This window comes from Papilio machaon, chromosome 4, assembly GCF_912999745.1.
Source record: "Papilio machaon chromosome 4, ilPapMach1.1, whole genome shotgun sequence".
NCBI classification, from domain to species: domain Eukaryota; kingdom Metazoa; phylum Arthropoda; class Insecta; order Lepidoptera; family Papilionidae; genus Papilio; species Papilio machaon.
In genome coordinates, this window is record NC_059989.1 from 1,780,552 (window position 1) to 1,802,487 (window position 21,936).

The window sequence follows — 21,936 nt, forward strand, 5'->3', positions numbered from 1 at the left end:
AATTAATAAAATAAAATTTCAAAAAAAATAAATAAATAAAATCGAAGGTAGAAAATTATCGATGCTTCCAGAAACCGCTTACTACAAATGGTCGTTAAAGGAAAAAAAAAATCTAAATGGTGGGTAGATAATTCTCGCCTTAACCAAATGTATGAAACCCGTTACAAAGAATAACCTAATAAAAAAAAAACAAAACAAAAAAAAAACAACCGTAATGAAAACCGACCAACTTAAATTATCGACGATAACATAAAAACTACCAAAAGAAAAAAAATACTAAATTAAATTATTAACCGTAATATAAAAAAAAAATTTAAAAAAACACCAAATTATATTATGCACCGTAACATAACCTACAAAAAAAACCGTTACGTAAAAAAGCTCTTATTTAAATATACTAGAAAAAACCGTGAAATTACTCAATTTAATATAAAACTATTATGAAAGAACCCCAAATGAAATAATCTAAACTATAAGAAATCAACAAACGGAACCCTAATGGCCGATTAATATTACGTAGCAATCGTACAATAAAAAATGTAACGTAAACGACCCGATTAAAAACCTAATATTGTACGACGTAATATGTTATAATATTCTGTATTCCGTTGTATTCCGTTATATTCCGCGCGAAAAGGACGTTACAATATTTCGCCAAGCAATGCAAATACGTACCCGAAAAACACGTAACGCGAATATAACCACGCGGTTATAACCTACGTGTTAACCTAACCACGCTCTGCTACCATCGAATTGTGCCGTACACGACGGGTTCGGGTCCCGCGGCACAACCTGCCTTAAACTACGTATCACAAGGCCTGGCGTAATATTGTAATTATATGAATTGGCACTCACCTACTCGATGCCCCGTTCACCGCCTGCAGGTGCCTGGTCACTCTGTCGGTGTCAGTCGAGTCGAATAAGTCACAGTCATACAGTCTAAAGGCGCCAGCAATACTGCACTCCTGATGCACCCGATGCACCGCTTCCCGTATGCGCCCTATAGACGCGTCCTTTCTCGAACCGAACGCGGAACCGTAAACTTAGCGACCCTGTACGCTAAATATAAGACACGTCCGATGAGCTATCCAACTGCCGACCACTTTTTATGCCGCCACGATGCGCTCTGTCGACTCACTCCTTCCCCGCACAAGCCCCCCGCAGGCACCGCGCCCGTCCGTAGCGGAGAGGGATTTCCAACTACCCGCTTGTGCGGGAGAATAAAAATGAGTCGACCTACCTTCTCTAACAATTAAAACCGCCAAATTCAAAAGTAGCGAACTACAGTGCAACTGTACCGAACAGTCCCCCGCCCCAGCCAGACGATATCTGGCTGCGTCTAAAACCGAAATTCGAAACTACAAATTAAACAAGCTGGGGGAGAGTTGCCACTGCTCGCTTTACCACCAAGTGGCCTAATAAAATCTATGTAACAATCAAATTCGCTTTACCTGTTCCGCGAATAAATCCGTAATCCGTATCCGTATCCGGTCGATCCGCGACCGTAAATGTTCCACCGACCGTATTTAAACAATGCATCCTTATGAACCCGAGTCCAAAACCGCGCGCGTGGTTACCTATTTACTCCGAAGAGAACCGACGCGAACCTGAGCGGTGGACAGTGAAACCGTACTAAGCGATGAGATGCATTGCGATGGAAAAGTGGAACGAATTATCGTTCCTGCGAAGATTTATTTATATGTGGTGTGGAGGAAGGGCGATCCTGATCACTTATCACCTGATGATCCGATCGACACGGTCGGCGACGCTCCAACCGAGGCCAGTCCAAGAAGTGGAGTGGCGAGCGAGCGCCGGCCGCACCAGGCTCCTTTGCCGCAGCTTGAGGGGCGCTACAAGAATCACGCGGCCCCCCGCCCGTGCTCACTGGTGAACCCTGAACACGTTGCCGTTCGTGGTGTGCCCTAAGCCGTGGTGGAGACCTAACATCACGGCGACCTGATGTCCGCTGCATAGCTCCAGACCACTGTTCCCCCGCATTTTTACAACGAACAGGGGAAGTTACATGCCCCTGAGTGGTTGGCGAGTGCGAGCCGTTGCGGTTTCCACACAGCAGCAGATGATGCCTACCTCCACACTGACCGCACGCACGAGTTGACTGGCAGTGCGAGACAAGGTGGTCCCCCAAGCAGCAATAACACCAAAACCGTTGGCGAGCAATACCGCGCCGAGCTTGCCAACGTAGTTCCCGGAACTTGGGGCAACCCGTAACACCGTGTCCTGTATCCCGACAATAACTGCAGTGAATGTCCTGTGCCTGTCGTACCGCTGCGTTAAACATCCGCGGCCTACTATGCGCCCAAACCGGTGGACGGTGTTCTTTACCCGCGGGCCTCGCTCTAGGAGCAACTACGAGAGGCTCTGGAGGAGGAGGAGGGACATTCTCTGTTCGACGACACTCATCCTCCAGGAATAAAATTAGGTTGTCAAAGCTGGGAAGATGAGTGGCGGAGTCCCCGCCGTATTCCAGTTCAAATCTATGTTGTAAATCGTATGGTAATTTGGAAAGAATTATGTGTAATAATAAAAACGACCACGTGGACACAGGTAAATCCAAACCCTTGAGACCGTTGACCGCTATTAACAACGGGTTAAGAAGCCGTGTGCGCAACGACTGCGTAACCAAAATCCTAGGTAGGCCTAGAATAGCAGCAACATGACTATCTGCTAATCGCCGAACATTCTGGTACCTACGATTGAGTAAGTCCCGGGCGATATCATAATTACCGTCAACAAGACCTAAATGTTGGACAAGGCCCTTGGCCTCTCCCGTTAACGACGCCAACAAATAGGCAAGCTTCTGAGCAGGGGTCAAATCCCTACGACTGTGAACAATGCTTTCAAATAAATTGTTAAATGCGACCCACTGGTCCAAGTTACCGTTAAATTGTGGCAAATCGAGCAGCGGCAATCTACTCATGAGCGCTGGTGACGCCTCCGACTCCGCAGTAACGCGCGCGTCGGCAGCGCTTGACCCCTTAAGGCAACCTACAGCCTGAATAATTTGATCAGCCAGGTCGTCGGCCTGATCAATGTCAGCATTAATCTTCGCCATGGCATCTGCTTCTAAACCTAACTCTAGAATGCCACGGTACGCCGCATATAGATCCGCCATTTGATCGTCTAAAACCTGGTATCTAGCCATAAGGGCCTGCGCACGGTCCGGCCTAGAAATATTCAAAACCGCTGAGCCGAGCCATCTCAGCACGCCTGATATCCTAGCGGTATATTTGCCGGCCATAATTAATAAAGTTCAAAATTTTATTAATAAATAAAATTGAAGGTAGAAAATTATCGACGCTTCCAGAAACTGCTTACTACAAATAGTCGATAAAGAAAAAAAAAAAAAAAGAATTTAAATGGTGGGTAGATAATTCTTGCCTTAACCAAATGTATGAAACCCGTTACAAAGAATTACATAATAAAAAAAACAAATCAAAAAAAAAACAACCGTAATGAAAACCGACCAACTTAAATTATCGACGATAACATAAAAACTACCAAACGAAAAAAAATACTAAATTAAATTATTAACCGTAATATAAAAAAAATAAAAAAAAAATAAAAAATCACCAAATTATATTATGCACCGTAACATAAACTACAAAAAAAAACCGATGCGTAAAAAAGCCCTAATTTAAATATACTAGAAAAAACCGTGAAATTACTCAATTAAATATTATGAAAGAACCCTAAATTAAATAATCTAAACTATAAGAAATCAACAAACGGAACCCTAATGGCCGATTAATATTACGTAGCAATCGTACAATAAAAAATGTAACGTAAACGACCCGATTAAAAACCTAATATTGTACGACGTAATATGTTATAATATTCTGTATTCCGTTGTATTCCGTTATATTCCGTTATATTCCGCGCGAGAAGGACGTTACAATATTTCGCTAAGCAATGCAAATACGTACCCGAAAAACACGTAACCCGAATATAACCACGCGGTTATAACCTACGTGTTAACCTAACCACGCTCTGCTACCATCGAATTGTGCCGTACACGACGGGTTCGGGTCCCGCGGCACAACCTGCCTTAAACTACGTATCACAAGGCCTGGCGTAAATATTGTAGTTATATGAAGTGGCACTCACCTACTCGATGCCCCGTTCACCGCCTGCAGGTGCCTGGTCACTCTGTCGGTGTCAGTCGAGTCAAGTAAGTCACTGTCATACAGTCTAAAGGCGCCAGCAATGCTGCACTCCTGATGCACCCGATGCACCGCTTCCCGTAAGCGCCCTATAGACGCGTCCTTTACCGAACCGAACGCGGAACCGTAAACTTAGCGACCCTGTACGCTAAATATAAGACACGTCCGATGAGCTATCCAACTGCCGACCACTTTTTATGCCGCCACGATGCGCTCTGTCGACTCACTCCTTCCCCGCACAAGCCCCCCGCAGGCCCCGCGCCCGTCCGTAGCGGAGAGGGATTTCCAACTACCCGCTTGTGCGGGAGAATAAAAATGAGTCGACCTACCAACATAAAACCCGTATTGGTCAACCGCGAAATTCAAAACGGCATTAACACGACGTAAGCACATCGCAACTATACCGAACAGTAAGTATGAAGCATCATGAAAACATGTTCCGCGCTAAATGTATTCTATTGAGTTTTTTTTAAAAGTACAAAAAATAGTCCTATGGTGTTTAATATTAAAATAATTAAATTGACTGTTTCAATAGTTATTTCAAAGAGTAATTTAATCTGATATCAATAAATATTTAAGTCAATTATTTGTGTCATTTTATTTGAAATCTTCCTTAAAAGTAATTATAAACGTGACCTAGCGATACATAAGTAATCTCATTTATTTTTTATATAGTAAAACGTATTAAAGAAGCTTAACTTAAATGAAGGTAATCCTTGCACGATCCACGCTTTTTAGTATTGATTTTCATGATTGTAGGAATTCGATGTAAATTATAAATTAGTTTTGTTATAGAGAGAGATCATAAAAGTATCCACTACCGTTTTTGTAGGTACATGTTTTTCGACCGTGGAAACACATAGATACAGGTACAAGACTTTGACAGAACTTTGTTGTATTTATCATCAAATATGCTGATATCTTACTTTTTACTAATTGATAAAGTATAGCAAAAATATTTTACTCAACGAATATATTCAAACCAAATATCGAATGACATATTTTTATAACTTTTTTTAGTTTACTTTTGATATACATATATTAAATTAAATATGTAGACGAAAATTGGATCAAGGACGAAAAAGTTGTCTCATTTTATAAATAGTTATCACAACACTAATGTTATAAATGCGAATGCTTAGATGGATGGATGTTTGTTTGAAGGTATCTCCAGAACGGTTGATCGGATCATGATGAAATTTTGTACAGATATAAAACATAGTCTGGAAGAACATATTATAGGGTACTTTTTAGTTTTTTTGTTAATTCCGCGCGGACAGAGTCGCGGGCGACTCTTAACCATAAGTACCTCAATTGTTAATGACAAAAATGAAAGTAAGTAGATACGATGGCCTTAAGATTTATATTAAAGGAGAGTCTCGTAGTCATATTAATTTTGTAAGATATACATACAACATAAAAGTTTGCGATCACCAACAAAAGTTTATTTATGCTTTTAAAATATATCATATAATTATTTTTTTCTTGTATAAAAGTTTTTTTTTTCTTGTATAAAAGACAATTTAAAATCTTTTACCTTATAAAGATATGTTCTAAAAACATTTTAACTTTTGCTAGAGATCGCAAACTTTGTTGTGTGTAATTATTACTTCCTTTGTAGAGCCATCTTAATTTATTATTAATGCTTACGTATGTTGTTATTTTTTGTAAAATAAGCTAATATTTCACATGACTACAAGCTAAAATATTGTGTAATTGGTGTTGCGCAACGGAATTTAGTCTACATCCAGAAGAATTAGTAGTCTAGAAGAAAAATTACAATGCATGGTTATATCTGGAGGTTTGTGGTTTTTCTAGCTGAAGAAAACATTAAAATTGCGTAGTGTCGTATGCAAAAACCGTGTCGCATCCACGAACGTAATCATGTTGATTAAATACGTATAAACTCAAGTATCTCTGCTAAAAATAGTCAGATCGAACGCAAACGTACACGTAAACGCAAGTCCTAAAGTATACGTAAATCGACGAGTATTTACATTACCATTTAGCTTTATATGTATTTGTTAATTGGCTAAAGAAAAATTGTTTTTCATAGCATTGTGTAGTCGGGCTTTGAGAGTCGCGCGGGCGATACCTTATCATTGTTGATAACGAGTTTCGCCCTGAAAACTATTTCACCGCGTTAGTATTGTTTCACGAGCCGCGAAGAGTACATATACGGTTTATTACATAGTGTAAATATGGCGAATAACCTTGAAGTGGGAATGAGGTGCATTAAATATATGCTCCTATGCGTTACGGCGATATTTGTGGTGAGTTTTTATTCGTTTTTTCTTTGTTTTTTTTCGATCTTATGCGTCATATCCTTATCGAGATACTGGCTGATTATATGTTCATTGATTTTAGTAGGTTTCGATATAGACAGCAATATCATGAACGAAGAATGTACTTAAAAATCAAATCCTATTTTGAAATCTAATTTGTTTTAAACGAATATTTTTAACAGCATCAAAAGTTCTAGACTTCTTGACGTCATGTATTTGGTATAAGATTAAAGGCTTTTGGAACACAATTTCACAACAGTTTCCGTATGTTTAAATCTGAAACATTTCCGGTAGTTGTGAAGAAAAGACAACATTTTTAGAAGTAATTTTGTAATTTACTAACTAAATTAGTGTGCGTTTTCTCCAAATTCATTTGGAGCGTCATCGAATAGCTGATAATCCTTTTAAGGCAAAATCGACAAAGTTTCCTTGAAGGTGACGTAATAACTTATAAATATCTATACATTGTTTATGGTCTTATTGACTTTTCTCAAGTGTGGGTTTACCCACACTTGGGGAAAGTTTTAACTTGAACTATGTTTCCATGTACCTTGATTGTCTTTTGTTATTTAGTACTTTGATCTTATACTTTACACTTTCATTTATCTTCAACCTTGACGTTGGCGAAATCATCGAAAAAACAGGATCCACTATAAATTAAAAGAAGAAGATGAACTATGTTTTATTCTGAAAATCTCATTTTTGGTTCTACTGTACTTTTAATAAAAGAATATGAAAAGTTATCTGTAAAATTATTATTTAGTATCTTATCTTGTACTGATTGGGGTTTGACTTGGGTAATTTGCTATTTGTTAGTGTTTTTAATGCATTTGACATGTTTTAAATATAATAGTTTATTCAGACATTAAAGATAACGGCCTTCAGACATTTTATTCGTTTTTAATTTGTCGTTCTATTTACCTGTTTGTGACAAAAGACCTTCATAGATATTGTTAATTTGCTGTCGACTTGAATGTAAAAATGTTTTTTTTAAATATTAACTAAAGCATGCCTTACAATGGATATCAATTTCATAAAACATATTAAATTTTGATTATTAATGTCGTAAAATTCTAAATCAAATTATCTTTTGAAAAAGTTTTTTCTATTTAAACCAGTATCGTGTGAATTTGTTACTAAACCGCAATCCATAATCTCAATTTAAAACGGTTTGTATTGGTAGATAGGCGGTTACAGAATACCTATACGAGTATAAAGTTATGAAGCAGTTGAAACTACGTAGAGGCTTACATTAGTCATCGTACGTCGTACTTGGACTAACTATGGAGTTAGTCCAAGTACGACGTACTAGTAAAAACATTACTAGTACTGTCATACGGAAGACAAGTGGTATAGGCAGTATTAGCAATCTCTTGCTTTATGAGTTGAAATACAACCACTTCAATGAATACAGATGTTTATGATTTATAACTACATCGTCTTTCGAATAAGGTATCGAAGGCCTAGTAATTTTTCATTATAATGAAAAGGGAAAGTATGAGGAAAACGGGAAAGGAGTAATAAGCACCTAAGTAAGTACCTACGGTTAAAACTACAAGTACCTAATGACCTTCTCTCGACCATAATTTTAGTCCACGTTCCTTTCCCAACCTATGCTTATAAGGAAAGGATGGGAAGGGGGAGTGAACTTGACGGAGGAATATCCTCTTCCTATGCGTCCCCTTCTCTGTCGATTAATGGTACGCAACGCATCTGCAATTGAACATGTCTATGGGCAGCGGACACTGTTTAGGCGGACTCAGGCAACCGCTTGCTTGTTTGCCACTTTATGATATAAAAAAAATAAGAAAAAGAACGATAGAATACTGTGATAAGTACTATAATATTACCTGGTTGTAATTCCATACAACTACTGTCTTTACCAGGTAGTCTCTGACCTTGAATGTTGGCAAGGTCACAGCGGTCACGCGGTCATTCTTCACCGGCTGTGGTATCGATTTTTCACACCGCTTACAATATCTGCCTCGTTATTCCAGTACTTAGACTTAATTAACATACATAACTTAGAAGTTGTTTGTTCAAACACAAAATCACTTTTATATCTTCTTATATTATCAACTTAATCATTTTCTTGCCTTCTTAATCTTCTTTCTAAAGTATTATTAGATTCAGTATTCATGATTTGCTGTTCTCTTCCTTTCTCGGTATTGTTAGGCCAACATAAAATTTTAGATGGTCATGGATCTCTTTAAAACTCCTCCAAATTACGCACATACAAGATTTTCATGAGTGTGAAGTCTAAAGAAGATGAATTGTCTGTTGCCTTCATTCTAAAGAGCTCTATTTTCAGGTAGATTTGTGTCCCTCTTCTAGGAGACACAAAACATATTCACAAAAATATCTTACTAATGTTACAAATGCAAATGTATGGATGTTCAAATGGATGGATGAATGATAAAAGGTATCTCCAGAACGGTTTAACGGATCTCGAAGACATTTGACATAAATGTAGAACATAACATAACAGGCTATCAGTTATTTTTTTTATCTCCGCGCGGACGAAAGTTACTGTAATAAATACACATAAATAGTCGGACATGACAGTATGTTTTTTGTTTTTTGCTTCTCAGTTGAAAATCCACAATAAACTGTTTATCGCCATAACTAATTTTGGAACATGCAAATATTTCTACTTAATAAGAAATCTTTTGTTATGTAATTATATAAAACGCTCATTTACTGCACTTGTTCATTAGTGAGAACACATATAAAATGCCTCTTTGCAACTGTAATATGAAAAATATTTCGGTGAGTGACTTCAAATTATTGCCGAGTCATGATAAACTATCGGATTGACCTTCTTTATAAACGGGTTGACAATTGTATGGTTTTTTTTTACCATAAAACGCCTACTTTATTATTACAGTTTTTACTGTAAGTGAATCTTAGAAGCCTAAACTTGAAGTAAAAATCTTTTATAATAATGACTTAATAGTACTTAGTTATTCACAATATAAAATTTAAATTTTCTTTTACGCCGATAATTCGAGTCAGGAAAATAACACAAAATTACCTCAGAAATATTTTATTACGTAATCTAAGTAGTTTAGTAATTATTAATTTAATTTACAAAGTAATTTGACACTTAGCCTAAAGCTCTTCATAACGCATATCATACTCATAAATATAACAACTAGTATACAATATTAAATGATATGTAAATTACTTTCCTATTAAATACAACTCAACATTAACATTTACTTGTTAAACGATAGATGAATTAGCCTAATTACATTTAAGAGTTGATGAATGCCAAAACAATACCACTCTTGCAATATCTTGGAAATACAGAAACAAAAAACATTTTTTTATCTCGCGATTGTTCGTTACAGTTCCTAGTCCTAGTCTAAGTGGAGTTGGCGTACAAGATTTTTGTTCTCCAAATCGAGTTTTTATTTTTAATTTCGGTTAATTATGTCACCTATCACTGTCACAATATATGCCTCGGTAACATATGTTTATTTCTTTCCAGCTGACATCAGCCCTGATAATCTCAGTTGGCACAACGATATACGCGATCTACCACGATGTCTCCTACTTCTTGGACGACCAGCTGTTCTCGCCGGCGACCTTCATCATTGTTATCGGAGTTATCATGCTCTTCGTATCATTGTTCGGATGCATTGGTGCCCTGAAGGAAAGCACCTGCTTGGTTAACATTGTAAGTGTTGCTAGATTAACAATCGTTTAATAGTTATTGGTGTCCCCTAGTAAAACAAACCTAACGGCAGTAAAATAGAGATAAAAAATTAAATCTTTTTTTGTTTTTCATTGTCAAAATTACTAAACAATTAAAAAAACATGTTATGAGTTTTTAATGGTGTGTATTTATGTTAAAGTAACTTGTGTTTTCTATTTGTGTACTGTTTAAGTTTCTTGTCTTAACTTGTAGCTTTACGTAATTTTCAGTTCGCAGTCATCTTGAGCGTGGTACTTGTGCTGGAAGTTGCAGCGGCGATAACCGCATATGCAATGCGAGCGCAGGTGTCGGAGATGCTTGACGACAACCTTAGGTCGACCCTGCCTTACTACTACGAGAAACCAGAGATCGAGGCCGCGTTCGACTTCGCTCAGAGTAGGGTAAGTTGAAGGACTCTATCAAGTTATAGTGATCTAAGAACACAAGTGTACAAGTTACATTAGATTTTCCGGTGGGTTTCTACCTTCAAAACATTAAAACAAAAACATATCGTGCTTGTGGAGTGGAAATTCGTTTTTAGATCACATTCAGCTTTTGTTTTTCTTTATAATTTAAACTATGTATCTTTATGAAAAAAAACTTGTATATGAGGTTTTTTTTATGTCATATCAAGAATATAAAATAAATAAATACTTGTTTGTGATGTGCCTAAATTATGTAGTTGTTTTGTATTGTAGTTGTTATTAAACATTTGTCTGGAAGAACAAACTTAGAACTTTTTTACTTTTTAGATTTTAAAATATTGTTTGTATTCAATGAATTAACTATTTATATATAATATTTTGAATAAAATGTATAATTTTGCTTCGAATAATGTGTCAATTATTTTACAACATCTTCCAGTTGAACTGTTGTGGTGTGGACAGCTACCTCGACTGGGGCGAGGTGGAAACCCCCTCAGGAATCACCGGGATCTCAGTCGCCAACATCACCGTGCCCAACTCCTGCTGCGCCCAGTCCCGGTACACCGAAATCGAGGGTTTGGAGATCGCTGAGTGCACCAAACTGTACGCAAATGGTTGCCTACCCAGGGTCATCTATCTGGTCTATCAGAGCGCAGGGCTGTTGGGCGCGGGAGCTATGACTATAGCGTTCATTCAGGTATACTTCATTTAAAAATAACACTATCTGGCGTAAAGTTTATGTTCCAAACAAAAAACGGCAGCAAACTTATGCGGTTTTGAAGACGAAAGCCATAAATCGAATGCCATAGCATTCGATTGCGATTACTGAAATATTAGTTTTAAGTGACAACAAAAAAAAAGAAAAATTCTTACTTACTTTTGTAATTTTACAGATCATCGGCATCGTTTTCTCATTCTCGCTGGCCAGTTCAATCCGAAAAGCGAAAACCGAACGAGAACGCAGACGCTGGGAGATCCAAGAGCGAATGATCAATGCCTACACCTCCCTTAACCCCGACAATGAGAAGGCGGCACCAGTTGTTTACGTTCCTTTCCACGGACAAACCACAGCTTAATTTTTTTTGTTTTAGTCTATGTAAAAACAAATTCGTCATAGATTCAACATGACTAACATCTGTCAAATGTAACATCATTTTGCGCAGTAATTGTGGAAAGAAATTGTGCAATTAACAACTTTTAATTTTTAATTTATAAATTAGAAATAAACTTATTGTTAGTAAATATATAATATTTACCTATGAAGGAGTAAGGGGACAAAGAGTATTTTATTTAGTAGAGTGTTTAATTTAATTTTTTTCACAATAAATGCAATTTTAATTAATGTAACACCTACAAAGTTATTGTACATTACATACATTACATTAACTAAATACGTTATACCTCTTTAAAATAATGTAAAATATTTAATGTTATCAAATATAAAAGCATTTTATAACAATAAACGTTTTCGTTAATAAACGAGACATTAGTTTAATTTCTTTAAATCTAAAGATTGTTATAATTTTCGCCTTGTTTAGATCGGCTTCTCTTCTTTCAGCATTAATGATTTCTTCATTGAGAATCGATTAAAATTAATACTATCAAAATTTTTGACCATATTTTGCATTTTTAAATTCATACACAAGGTTAGGTATATAAGATAGTACAAGAGTGATCTGAGAAAATTTGATTTTAAATTTTTAATCACCTGATGGTAAGTGATTATCCACTAATGATAAGCAGCTCATTATTGTCCATTGCATTAATAAGTATATATATATAGTATGTATTTTGTACATTCTTTCGGCATTAAGAACCCACGGATATGACTTGCCTAGATTCTTAACACGCAATATGATGGCGATTATCTAGAAACGTCTATAGAAACGACAGAAAGTATTAAAATAAGAGTGACAGGAGACAGGATACTTGTAGTCATACCAATTTTATATTAAAACTAGCTGTCGCCGCGACTCCGTCCGCGCGCAGTTAAAAAAAAAATGAAAAATAGATGTTGGCCGATTCTCAGACCTACTGAATATGCTCTCAAAATTTCATGAGAATCGGTCAAGCCGTTTCGGAGGAGTACGGGAACGAAAACTGTGACACGAGAATTTTATATATTAGATATGTACACCGTTGTGCTATAGTCTTAATGGCTTTGTACATTTACCTGAGGTCGAAGCGTGATAAGGACGCTACTGATAAGCGATATCAATACAATGTCCTAGATATCACAGAACATTCTGAGCCGCTGAAATAAACTACGATAATACACTCATGCTAATGAACAGTCACGTCATGTTTTTAACATTATGCTAATTATTATTTGATGTTTTACATCTCTGACAAATGGATAAGAATTAAAACCGTAAAATTTCACAATAATATACGTAATGTAACATATTGTCGTCTTAGTCATTCTGTTTGAAAAAAAACTGCGGAAAGTCACGGAGAAATCATTTATCTACACATCACCTATCTACAAGTAGGTATCTGCGAGGCTAAAAAGTAGAGTACTTACTACAGTATATCACTCTTCTCTCTGTCAAGAATCTTAGATATAACAAGCCCATAACTTTTTTTAATTATATTGGGCTTCCAAAGACAAAAATATTTTTCTTCTGATACATCTGTAGTCTCAGAGATTATTACTTTTTCAACTGGGATAGGAAAAAAAGGTCTGTAACTTTTGTCTTTCAGGCTTTAGGTATTTCATATGACAAAATATATTTCTTTGTGATATGTACTTTGAAAATATACTTTGTTTTATATCAATTAGTGACTCATATATTTGCTTTTTTGTCCTCTTGATGTTCTTTTCTGAGTTTTATCATTAACGATTATCATCTTGTCATATAATCGCTTTAAAGATAGTAAAATACAAATAGATAGCAAAAAAGTTTTCACTTTTCACATGTTTGCGAATTTTGGTTGCACTTAATTTCAAATTATTGAACTATTTTAACATATTTAAGTAGAATGTGATTAAGTTCTTTAGATTTCGGTACCCAAAATAATTATCATCTCATGACCACCGCTGGTTTAACATCCATTACTACCTAACTTACTGGTGCGTAATGTTTCAGGGGTATACAGAACCCTTTAAGAGTCTTAATGTCTTGAATGATTTAAAGTTTCTCGTTCGATAGTATTCTTCATAGTAGGATACAGTCAGAGCTTATCAATTGTTTAAAAGGAATTCTAGTTAGCTTGAATTCACTGGTAGATAAAATTATAGGTAAGTATTAACGTTTGGCTGTATTTCCCACTCCACATTAAATCTATATATATAAAAGAAAGTCGTGTTAGTTACACTATTTATAACTCAAGAACGGCTGAATCGATTTGACTGAAAATTGGTGGGCAGGTAACTTAGAACCAGGAAACGGACATAGGATAATTTTTTACCCCGTTTTCTATTTTTTATTCCGCGCGGACGGAGTCGCGGGTAAAAGCTAGTCTATATATATAAAAGAAAGTCGTGTTAGTTACACTATTTATAACTCAAGAACGGCTGAATCGATTTGACTGAAAATTGGTGGGCACGTAGCTTAGAACCAGGAAACGGACATAGGATATTTTTTAGCCCGTTTTCTATTTTTTATTTCGCGCGGACGGAGTCGCGGGTAAAAGCTAGCATTTAATATAAAATGTCGAAGTTCATAAACAATTTGCCACTGTTTGTTAATGAGGATCAACCTACATACATTCCTTATCTTTATCGGGCGCAAACGCATATAGAAAAGGTTGTTTTGTTTCATGGAATTTGTAGTCTCTAGACTTCATCTATTACTACAATAACACACTGTTTTACTTCCTATGTTTATATTATGTGTTATTATTTTATAATGCACATAATATGCATTTGCGGATGCAAAAATTATTAATAACATATCTACTCAATTTAAGTACCATATAGATGTTATCAAAAGTACATAGAATCTACATAGTACATGTTACTTATAGAAGAGTACTTAATCTTAGTCATATTATAAATGCGAATGTTTGGATGTATGGATGGTTGGATGTGTGGTAGACGGTATCGTTAGAACGGCTGCATGGACCTTGATGAAATTTGGTATAAATGGAGAACATCGTTTAGAAGAACAAATAGTTTTGATTAATAATTTACTCGATAACTCTGCAACGGTTCAACACATCTTATTGAAATTTAATACGGACATAGAACATATTCTCGAGTAACATATGGGATATTTTACACCCCTCTTTTTATAAAAAAAAATTCTACGCAGACAAGTTGCGGATGAGTAATTAATAACCGAACTATTCGTTCTGGAACTTTAGTACCTATTAAGTTAAAAGCATATTTATTTCATTGTACAGTTTTATGGGACAACAAGATGTTTACACAGTAAGGTTGTGTATGGCCTCGTTAATTTTAAAGATTAATGAGTATCGAGTAAGTGTAGCCGCAGCTCGTAGCTCACAGCGGATGGGTCGACACTCAACAACACATAGCCAGTGCTTAGTCGCGTCCGCGCACGCTTATCGTGTGTTTGTTTCATAGTCCGTACTGCACTGACGTAGTTGGAAAACGCATTAGCACGATAAACAGAAAAGCGCCATTATCGGCCGCCATCGAAATTATCAGCCAGTGATAAACGCGAAATCGTCGTAATAAAACATACGAATGAAAAACAGACAAGATGACGGACAACTGTGAAAATAAACAAAAAATGAAATTCAATAAAACGGAGTCGGAATACAATATGAAATCTATAAGGTTTCTATTGCTTACTATCACCACCATGTTTATTGTAAGTACTTTTTTAAATTGCATAAGCATTATTTTTAGTTGCACTATAGTTATCTAGCAATTCTGTAAAATCGATTACGAAAATTACAACACGTTAAACACAGTAAATATTATGAAATAAACAATTAGTTACCATAATTGACAAAAAATTACACATTATACGAACCAATTTTATTATTTCCGTTGTAAACATTCGCATAAATATATGCTATATATTTTTTCAGAAAGACAGATACAGATATATTTTCGACTAGCAGTCGCCCGCGATTCCGTCCGCGCGGAATTTAAAAAAAAACTTAGTAGCCCATGTGTTCTTTCAAATTGTACTCTACATCTATACTAAATTTAATCAAGATCCATTGTGCCGTTTTGGACATACCTTCTAACATCCATCTAAACATTCGCATTTATAATATTAGTTGTGATTGTTTCGGTTCTGGGAAATTCTCGAAAGAACTATGCGGATAAATTGTTATTTTTTTGTCGACAATAATCAGGAAAACAGCTTGCAGTTTTCTCTGAATTCTATAACACACACACATATTATTAATCGATCGGATTGCTCTATTCTTAGTTACCTTTTAATCTTGTGGGTCAACAATTAGAAAAAAATTACCGAATTGAAGTATAACAGATGTAAAAGATTTTAACGTGCCTGTTTTTTGTAAAATTAATAGGTTATGTAACAATCTAAACGTGATTTCACTATACTGATTGTAGACGTTACCGCTACACAACTATATAATTAAATAGATTGCACGACCTGTGATATACGACTATTATCAGAATTCTTTTCCTTACTTACTAGTCGTAGTTAACAATGAATAGACGTGTTATCTTGTTGACTTCTTGGTTTTCCAATCGCGTAATGAAAATTAGATATTATTGAATAAATTATTTAACTTTTTCTACAGTACATACAAACAACAAAGCAAAATTACGACAGTGTTATTTAGCCCATGGCAGCGGCCATCTTGAATTGATTTTATGCGATATAAACTGGGGAGGTAGTACTAGATTATCGCCATGGCAACGGCAACCATCCATGAGGCAATCAAACAATCCGTACGGCAACTATGTTTATGTAATTGTTAAAAAGCTTACTAAAACAAATTTTCATCTCTCTCACGCTTATTGAAAAAATAAACTAGAGAACGTTTAGTTTTCCGCAGTGGAAACCCATAGACTGAAAGACAAGTGGAAAAATAGAGTACAAGCACGTAATTTTATAGAACAATAAAGAAGTAAATTCTATTCCTGTTTCTAAAGATCAGCTGACCTCAAATTGACCTCAATGAATGGTGTAAAATTCAATTAACAGTGATATAGACTTCATTGTCAGGAATAATTAAAGAAACACTGTCACTAGCGACATTGTTCGTTATTAAAAAACACGAAAAAAATTTTTTACTTATGATTCACACAGTATTTCATGAAATAATTTGGTTTTACAAACTCCGGATATGTAGAAATACCGCAAATATTCTTCTTTTATCAGTTCCTATAATTGATGCGAGATTTGTGTGCTTTATAGGTATATAGGAAACAAGCATATTTGCTATTTAGCTTTATTTTTAACGACTTTAACACTATCATTGGTTTATTATTTATTAGAAATGTACAATAGTATTCTTAAGATTTAATACAGTGTCCTACACAACTATATATCATTTTATGACCTTTTAATGAGGTGACTTTAAAATTTTGATTGGTAGTAATAAGTATGTAATAACTTCTGTGGTGATTTATCAGATATGTTCTTGGAGACAGCGATTTTTGTACGTGGTTACTTAAGGATTTGCATTTGTTCCAGTTAATTTCTGGTCTCATGATCATCCTCGGGATATCAGTGTACTCGCACTACCACAACTTCTCGTTCTTCTACGAGAGCACAAAGAGTGGAAGATTCCTCACGCCTTCCATCCTTGTCGCTCTACTGGGCTTGGCGTTATTCGTTGTCACACTCTTCGGCTTCTTCGGTAGCTTCAAGCAGAGCACGTGCATGGTTAACTTGGTAAGATTATGTTTAGTAAAAAAGTAATTTAAGTATTTTATGTTAAATGAAGTAAAGGAATTTTTAAAATATGTTAAGTGGGAATTCCAGCCATGATCATTTTAACACGTACCACCTATTTTTTGCTGAGTTCACAGAGTCGGAATATTCACATAGGAACAGTTTGTGATAATGCGAACTCGCGATTAGAACATGCTTAAGCAGTAATATGCAATACTTGAAACCAACGAGCATGTTTTGTAGATATATGAATGCAGAAGAAGCAAGAGATGTGTGTCAGGACCGCGCCAAATGAAGTCCTTAGTCTCAGCCTACGCATTTGGGTTATGTTTTTGACTGTGTTGTAACATATGTTAGGTAGTATTTTTTAATGTTAATTGATGGAAATTCTTTTGCAGTATGCCTTCTTGTTGACTTTAATCCTGATCGTAAAATTAGTGCTGGTCATCATCACGTTCGCTATGGGCCCCGAGACTATCATGAACTACATAATTGTGCCAGTGCAGCAGTACACATACGATCCAGAAATAGAAGCTGAAATTGACAGTTTGCAAGTTTCGGTAAGTTAGTAGCAGCAAGCAGTGGGTAATTAAGATGTCGCCAAGGCCCGTAATCCGCAACATCAGAGGAACTGATGCGTTGCTCGTATTTAACGATATTTCCTTATTTTGATGTGAAACATCTATAGGCTCACTTGTAAACCGAATTGTTGGCGTGGCGAAGATTGCCGTGGCGACGGGTCGCCACGCTATACTGAGGTATACACACACACACACATATATATATATATATATATATATATATATATATATATATATATATATATGTGTATATATATATATATATATATATATATGTGTGTGTGTATATGTATGTTATATATGTATATATGTATGTTATATATAAATATATAATTTCAATAATATTATCTTTTATGCATATTACTTGTACACACACGATGTTTCACATCTGCCAGGCGTCCCATGACGGCACATTTTTTTTTTATAAAAATCGTATCAATGTGACATTTGTCTAAAATAACTGAACAACTTATATAGTGTTCAAAAGAAACCAGCATGCGACAAAAATATTGATCTATTTGTATCTATTACTAACGATATCAAAGTAATAACCTTGACGTTTTATTCTATTGATTTTACTTTAGCTTTAAAATGTAAGCGAACTGTAGCCGTAATACTCTATTGGTATCAAATTTGTATTAAAACATATAGCTGTCTCTGTTTTTTCTAAAAGAATGAGATGGATAGCAATATGTTTTGATACAATTGTTTCGGCAGTGGAAACCCTATTTTATATATGTTGTAGCTGAATTGTTGCGGTGGTAACTCCTACTTGGACTACATCGGTATGGAATTTACAAGCAATCATTCTACTGTGGTGGTGTCAAATGTGATCGACGGTGACCAGATAACAGTGGTCCTTCCACGCTCCTGCTGTGTATCAGCCTCGGAGGTCTACTGCACTCGGTTACGTATCACAAGCTGTAAAGACGCTCTAGCTGATATGCTGTTACAGAATTCCAGTGTTTTAGGAGTCCTTGGTGTTTCTGTTATGTTTACACAGGTAATCTTGTTGTTATGTTGAAGATCTGTATCCTATTTTGAAACAAATGGTTCGCTAACTATACTCAACCAATTCTGGCTGTTCAACTATGTAATGCAATGCAATCATAAGAATGAATGAGTATTGATAATAACGCCATCTGTTTAAAAATGTAGATACTTTACTAAAAACATTTTTGTAAAATTTGAGGTTATTTGCTATTCTATGCACTAAATTTTTACTAGTCATACAAAAATTAAATTTGATTTTTTTTTTTTCGTTTCAGTTGTTAGGTATAATATTTGCATTGTTATTGGCGCGTTGCATTCGCAAGATGAAAAGTGAGAAAGCGCTCATCGCGTGGATGATGAAAGAGCAAATGATCCTCGCCCGGCAGGCCAGCGAGAACAAAGAAGATTCCGTGTACATAGCTAAGCCGGACTCAAGCATTGCTTAGGGTTGCCATATCTTAAATGTTATGTGTTACTATTTCACAGTATTTCATTTACACAATGATTGAATTTTTGTTTTATTTTCTGATAGTAAACACATTTTAGGTATTTTAACATTGTGAATTTAACAGGTTTGTCAGATTGAAAAAAAATCAGTTTAAACTCTTTCTTAGCTCTGAGACTTTTTCAATAGAAATAAGTAAAAAAAAGTTTTAAAGCTATCACAAAATTTTAATTTTAGATAAAGGTGGGACAAACATTTTTATCATGACTTTTTAACTTATAATCTATTTTGTCATTTTAATTAAATTGTAATAATTTTTTAACTTAAAGTTTGTTTTAGTAGAAATATAAAATGTTAATAAAACTACAAATAGACCAATATAATGTAATTATTTTAATAATCACATATTGACTAACATTATTTACATCTTTGGGTTATATTTAATAAATTAGAAATCACATTTATGTATCAATAATTTCGTCATCCTTTTTATATTTACTTTTGTGATCCCAAAATTTCTTTGCTCTTGTTGTTATTTCATTTCCTATTTCATGATAAGCTCCATTAGTAAGATAGGGAGGTGTAAACTCTCTATACGCTATACAGACTCTTCTAGATGTAATGTCTTCTCGTAAGATGCAGTGCTCCCAGTGATATCTTGATTCACCGTACATCACTATTATGGATCTTCTATAAACATAAGATGAAAAATGAATGAAATCACTGTTATATATAACATTAGGTGGCAAACTAAACTAAAATACGCCTTAATAGTGAAGTGACCCTGCCCATAGACATCCACAGTTGCAAATGTGTTGCCAACCTTTATCTTATATCTCCTATTTTCTTATATCTGTTAATAGATGCAACTCTTTTCATTGCTTAGGTCAGTTTGAAACCTTTATTTCAACTTACTTTTTCACAGGAAAATAAATAATTATAAGAACATAAATAAATATATAATTTTACATTAGTTCACAATTATTTAAAGAAGAGATTTATTATTTAAAGAAGTGCAAAATTAGTCAAACATGGAAATTATAAAACATTGTGCAACTTAAGTAAATGTCATTATTTTTTCCTCATTTACTTTAATGTTTCATAAGGATTTTTATTCCATTATTAATTTGAAAATTTAACTCATTATTCAATAACTAGCTTTTACCCGCGACTTCGTCCACGCGGAATAAAAAAAATGCACACAAGATAAAAAAGTTCCTATGTCCGTCTCCTAGTTCTAAGCTACCTCCCCATCAATTATCAGCTAAATCAGTTCAACCGATCTTGAGTTATAAAAAGTATAACTAACACAACTTTCTTTTATATACATAGATTTGACAATTTACAAATGGTTGAAATGGAACTTATAACATGTGGTTAGAAGTGAGTCAATGGTAAATATAAATGTTTTCATAAACTTAGTGGTTCTTAGCTTTACATGAATTGCTGCACAGAACACAAATTTAGGTATAGCAGTGCAGGTGGTGGACAAGAAAATAACTATCAGTTTTTTTGGTCATTGCATCAGGCATGAATGGAACAAAGAATTTTCTTATTCTTTTTTCTTTAAGTGTTTATAACTGTCAGGAGGATGTTTTTATGAAAAAATTAAAGAAGTTGAGTTAACATTAGAAAATATGGAACATTTTTATTCAATATTTATAGCTAAAAAAGGAGAACGTCTTATGGGTTAGCTAGTAATAATATATATTTATGAATATTGACCTACCTTATCAATGGAATCCTAATAATAGCATCTATTTCTTCATTTGGTTTACAAATTTCTAACATAGTCTTATCTTTGTTGATGAATTCTAAATCAATACTTCCATCGGGCTTCACAACTGGATAATACTCATCGGCACAATACAAATTATATTTCTTAATATCTCCTTTGAAAACTGTCATTGTAAGAACTGAATCTGACAAACAGTTAACAGTTACTATTCTCTCACCCCATATCCAACAGTCATCTATGTGAGGGTCTATAGAGGCTCCTTTACTCGGGTCATATTCCAATGAACATTGTTCTATAACTTGATAATCTTTTAACAGGTCAATTGATTTAAACCTGTCTTGTAAAAATTTTGAAAACTCTGGAAATCCTTCAAAGTTACCGGGAACAATTTTCTTTTTCTTAAAATTAGTTTTAGGACCATAGTTTTGCTTACGTCTGCCGCTTTGCGATATATCCCAAGGCACTTGATCTATACATTTTATTAGTTCCTCTTCCTCAGATGCAGTTATAAAGTCCGGTTCAATATATATACCTGGATAATTTATAGGTTCACCGGAATGATTAGGATGTTGTTTGTATTCATCTATCTCCCAACCGGGCCAAGCTTTATTACAAAAAGGACAATACACATAACCTTTATTTTTGTCGAGTTTTAACGAAAGTTTAAGACTTTCGGCGCCATAAAACTTCTCACATATTAAACATGTGCGACATCCTTTGCAGCCGCAAGGACGTGGCTTCATTTTTTTAATAAAAGAAAATGCTGGTACATATACTGAGTAAAGTTCAATCAA

At 35.0% G+C, this 21,936-nt stretch overlaps 3 protein-coding genes across 3 annotated transcripts; 2 read left to right on the forward strand and 1 right to left on the reverse strand.

Moving 5' to 3' along the window:
• The first annotated feature begins 6,100 nt into the window (after window positions 1–6,100).
• On the forward strand, window positions 6,101–11,802 carry LOC106718549 (CD63 antigen). The gene is made up of 5 exons (XM_014512669.2): window positions 6,101–6,454; window positions 9,960–10,148; window positions 10,397–10,567; window positions 11,031–11,288; window positions 11,485–11,802. The coding sequence occupies exons 1-5, from the start codon at window positions 6,383–6,385 to the stop codon at window positions 11,665–11,667; spliced, it is 873 nt and encodes a 290-aa protein (XP_014368155.2). The 5' UTR covers window positions 6,101–6,382; the 3' UTR covers window positions 11,668–11,802.
• A 3,245-nt stretch (window positions 11,803–15,047) lies between these two features.
• On the forward strand, window positions 15,048–19,557 carry LOC106718548 (tetraspanin-15). The gene is made up of 5 exons (XM_014512668.2): window positions 15,048–15,372; window positions 17,185–17,385; window positions 17,784–17,945; window positions 18,712–18,969; window positions 19,235–19,557. The coding sequence occupies exons 1-5, from the start codon at window positions 15,262–15,264 to the stop codon at window positions 19,403–19,405; spliced, it is 903 nt and encodes a 300-aa protein (XP_014368154.2). The 5' UTR covers window positions 15,048–15,261; the 3' UTR covers window positions 19,406–19,557.
• A 227-nt stretch (window positions 19,558–19,784) lies between these two features.
• LOC106718433 (alpha-ketoglutarate-dependent dioxygenase alkB homolog 4) lies at window positions 19,785–21,936 on the reverse strand. The gene is made up of 2 exons (XM_014512512.2): window positions 21,134–21,936; window positions 19,785–20,094 (listed from the first exon to the last, which is right to left on the reverse strand). The coding sequence occupies exons 1-2, from the start codon at window positions 21,883–21,885 to the stop codon at window positions 19,866–19,868; spliced, it is 981 nt and encodes a 326-aa protein (XP_014367998.2). The 5' UTR covers window positions 21,886–21,936; the 3' UTR covers window positions 19,785–19,865.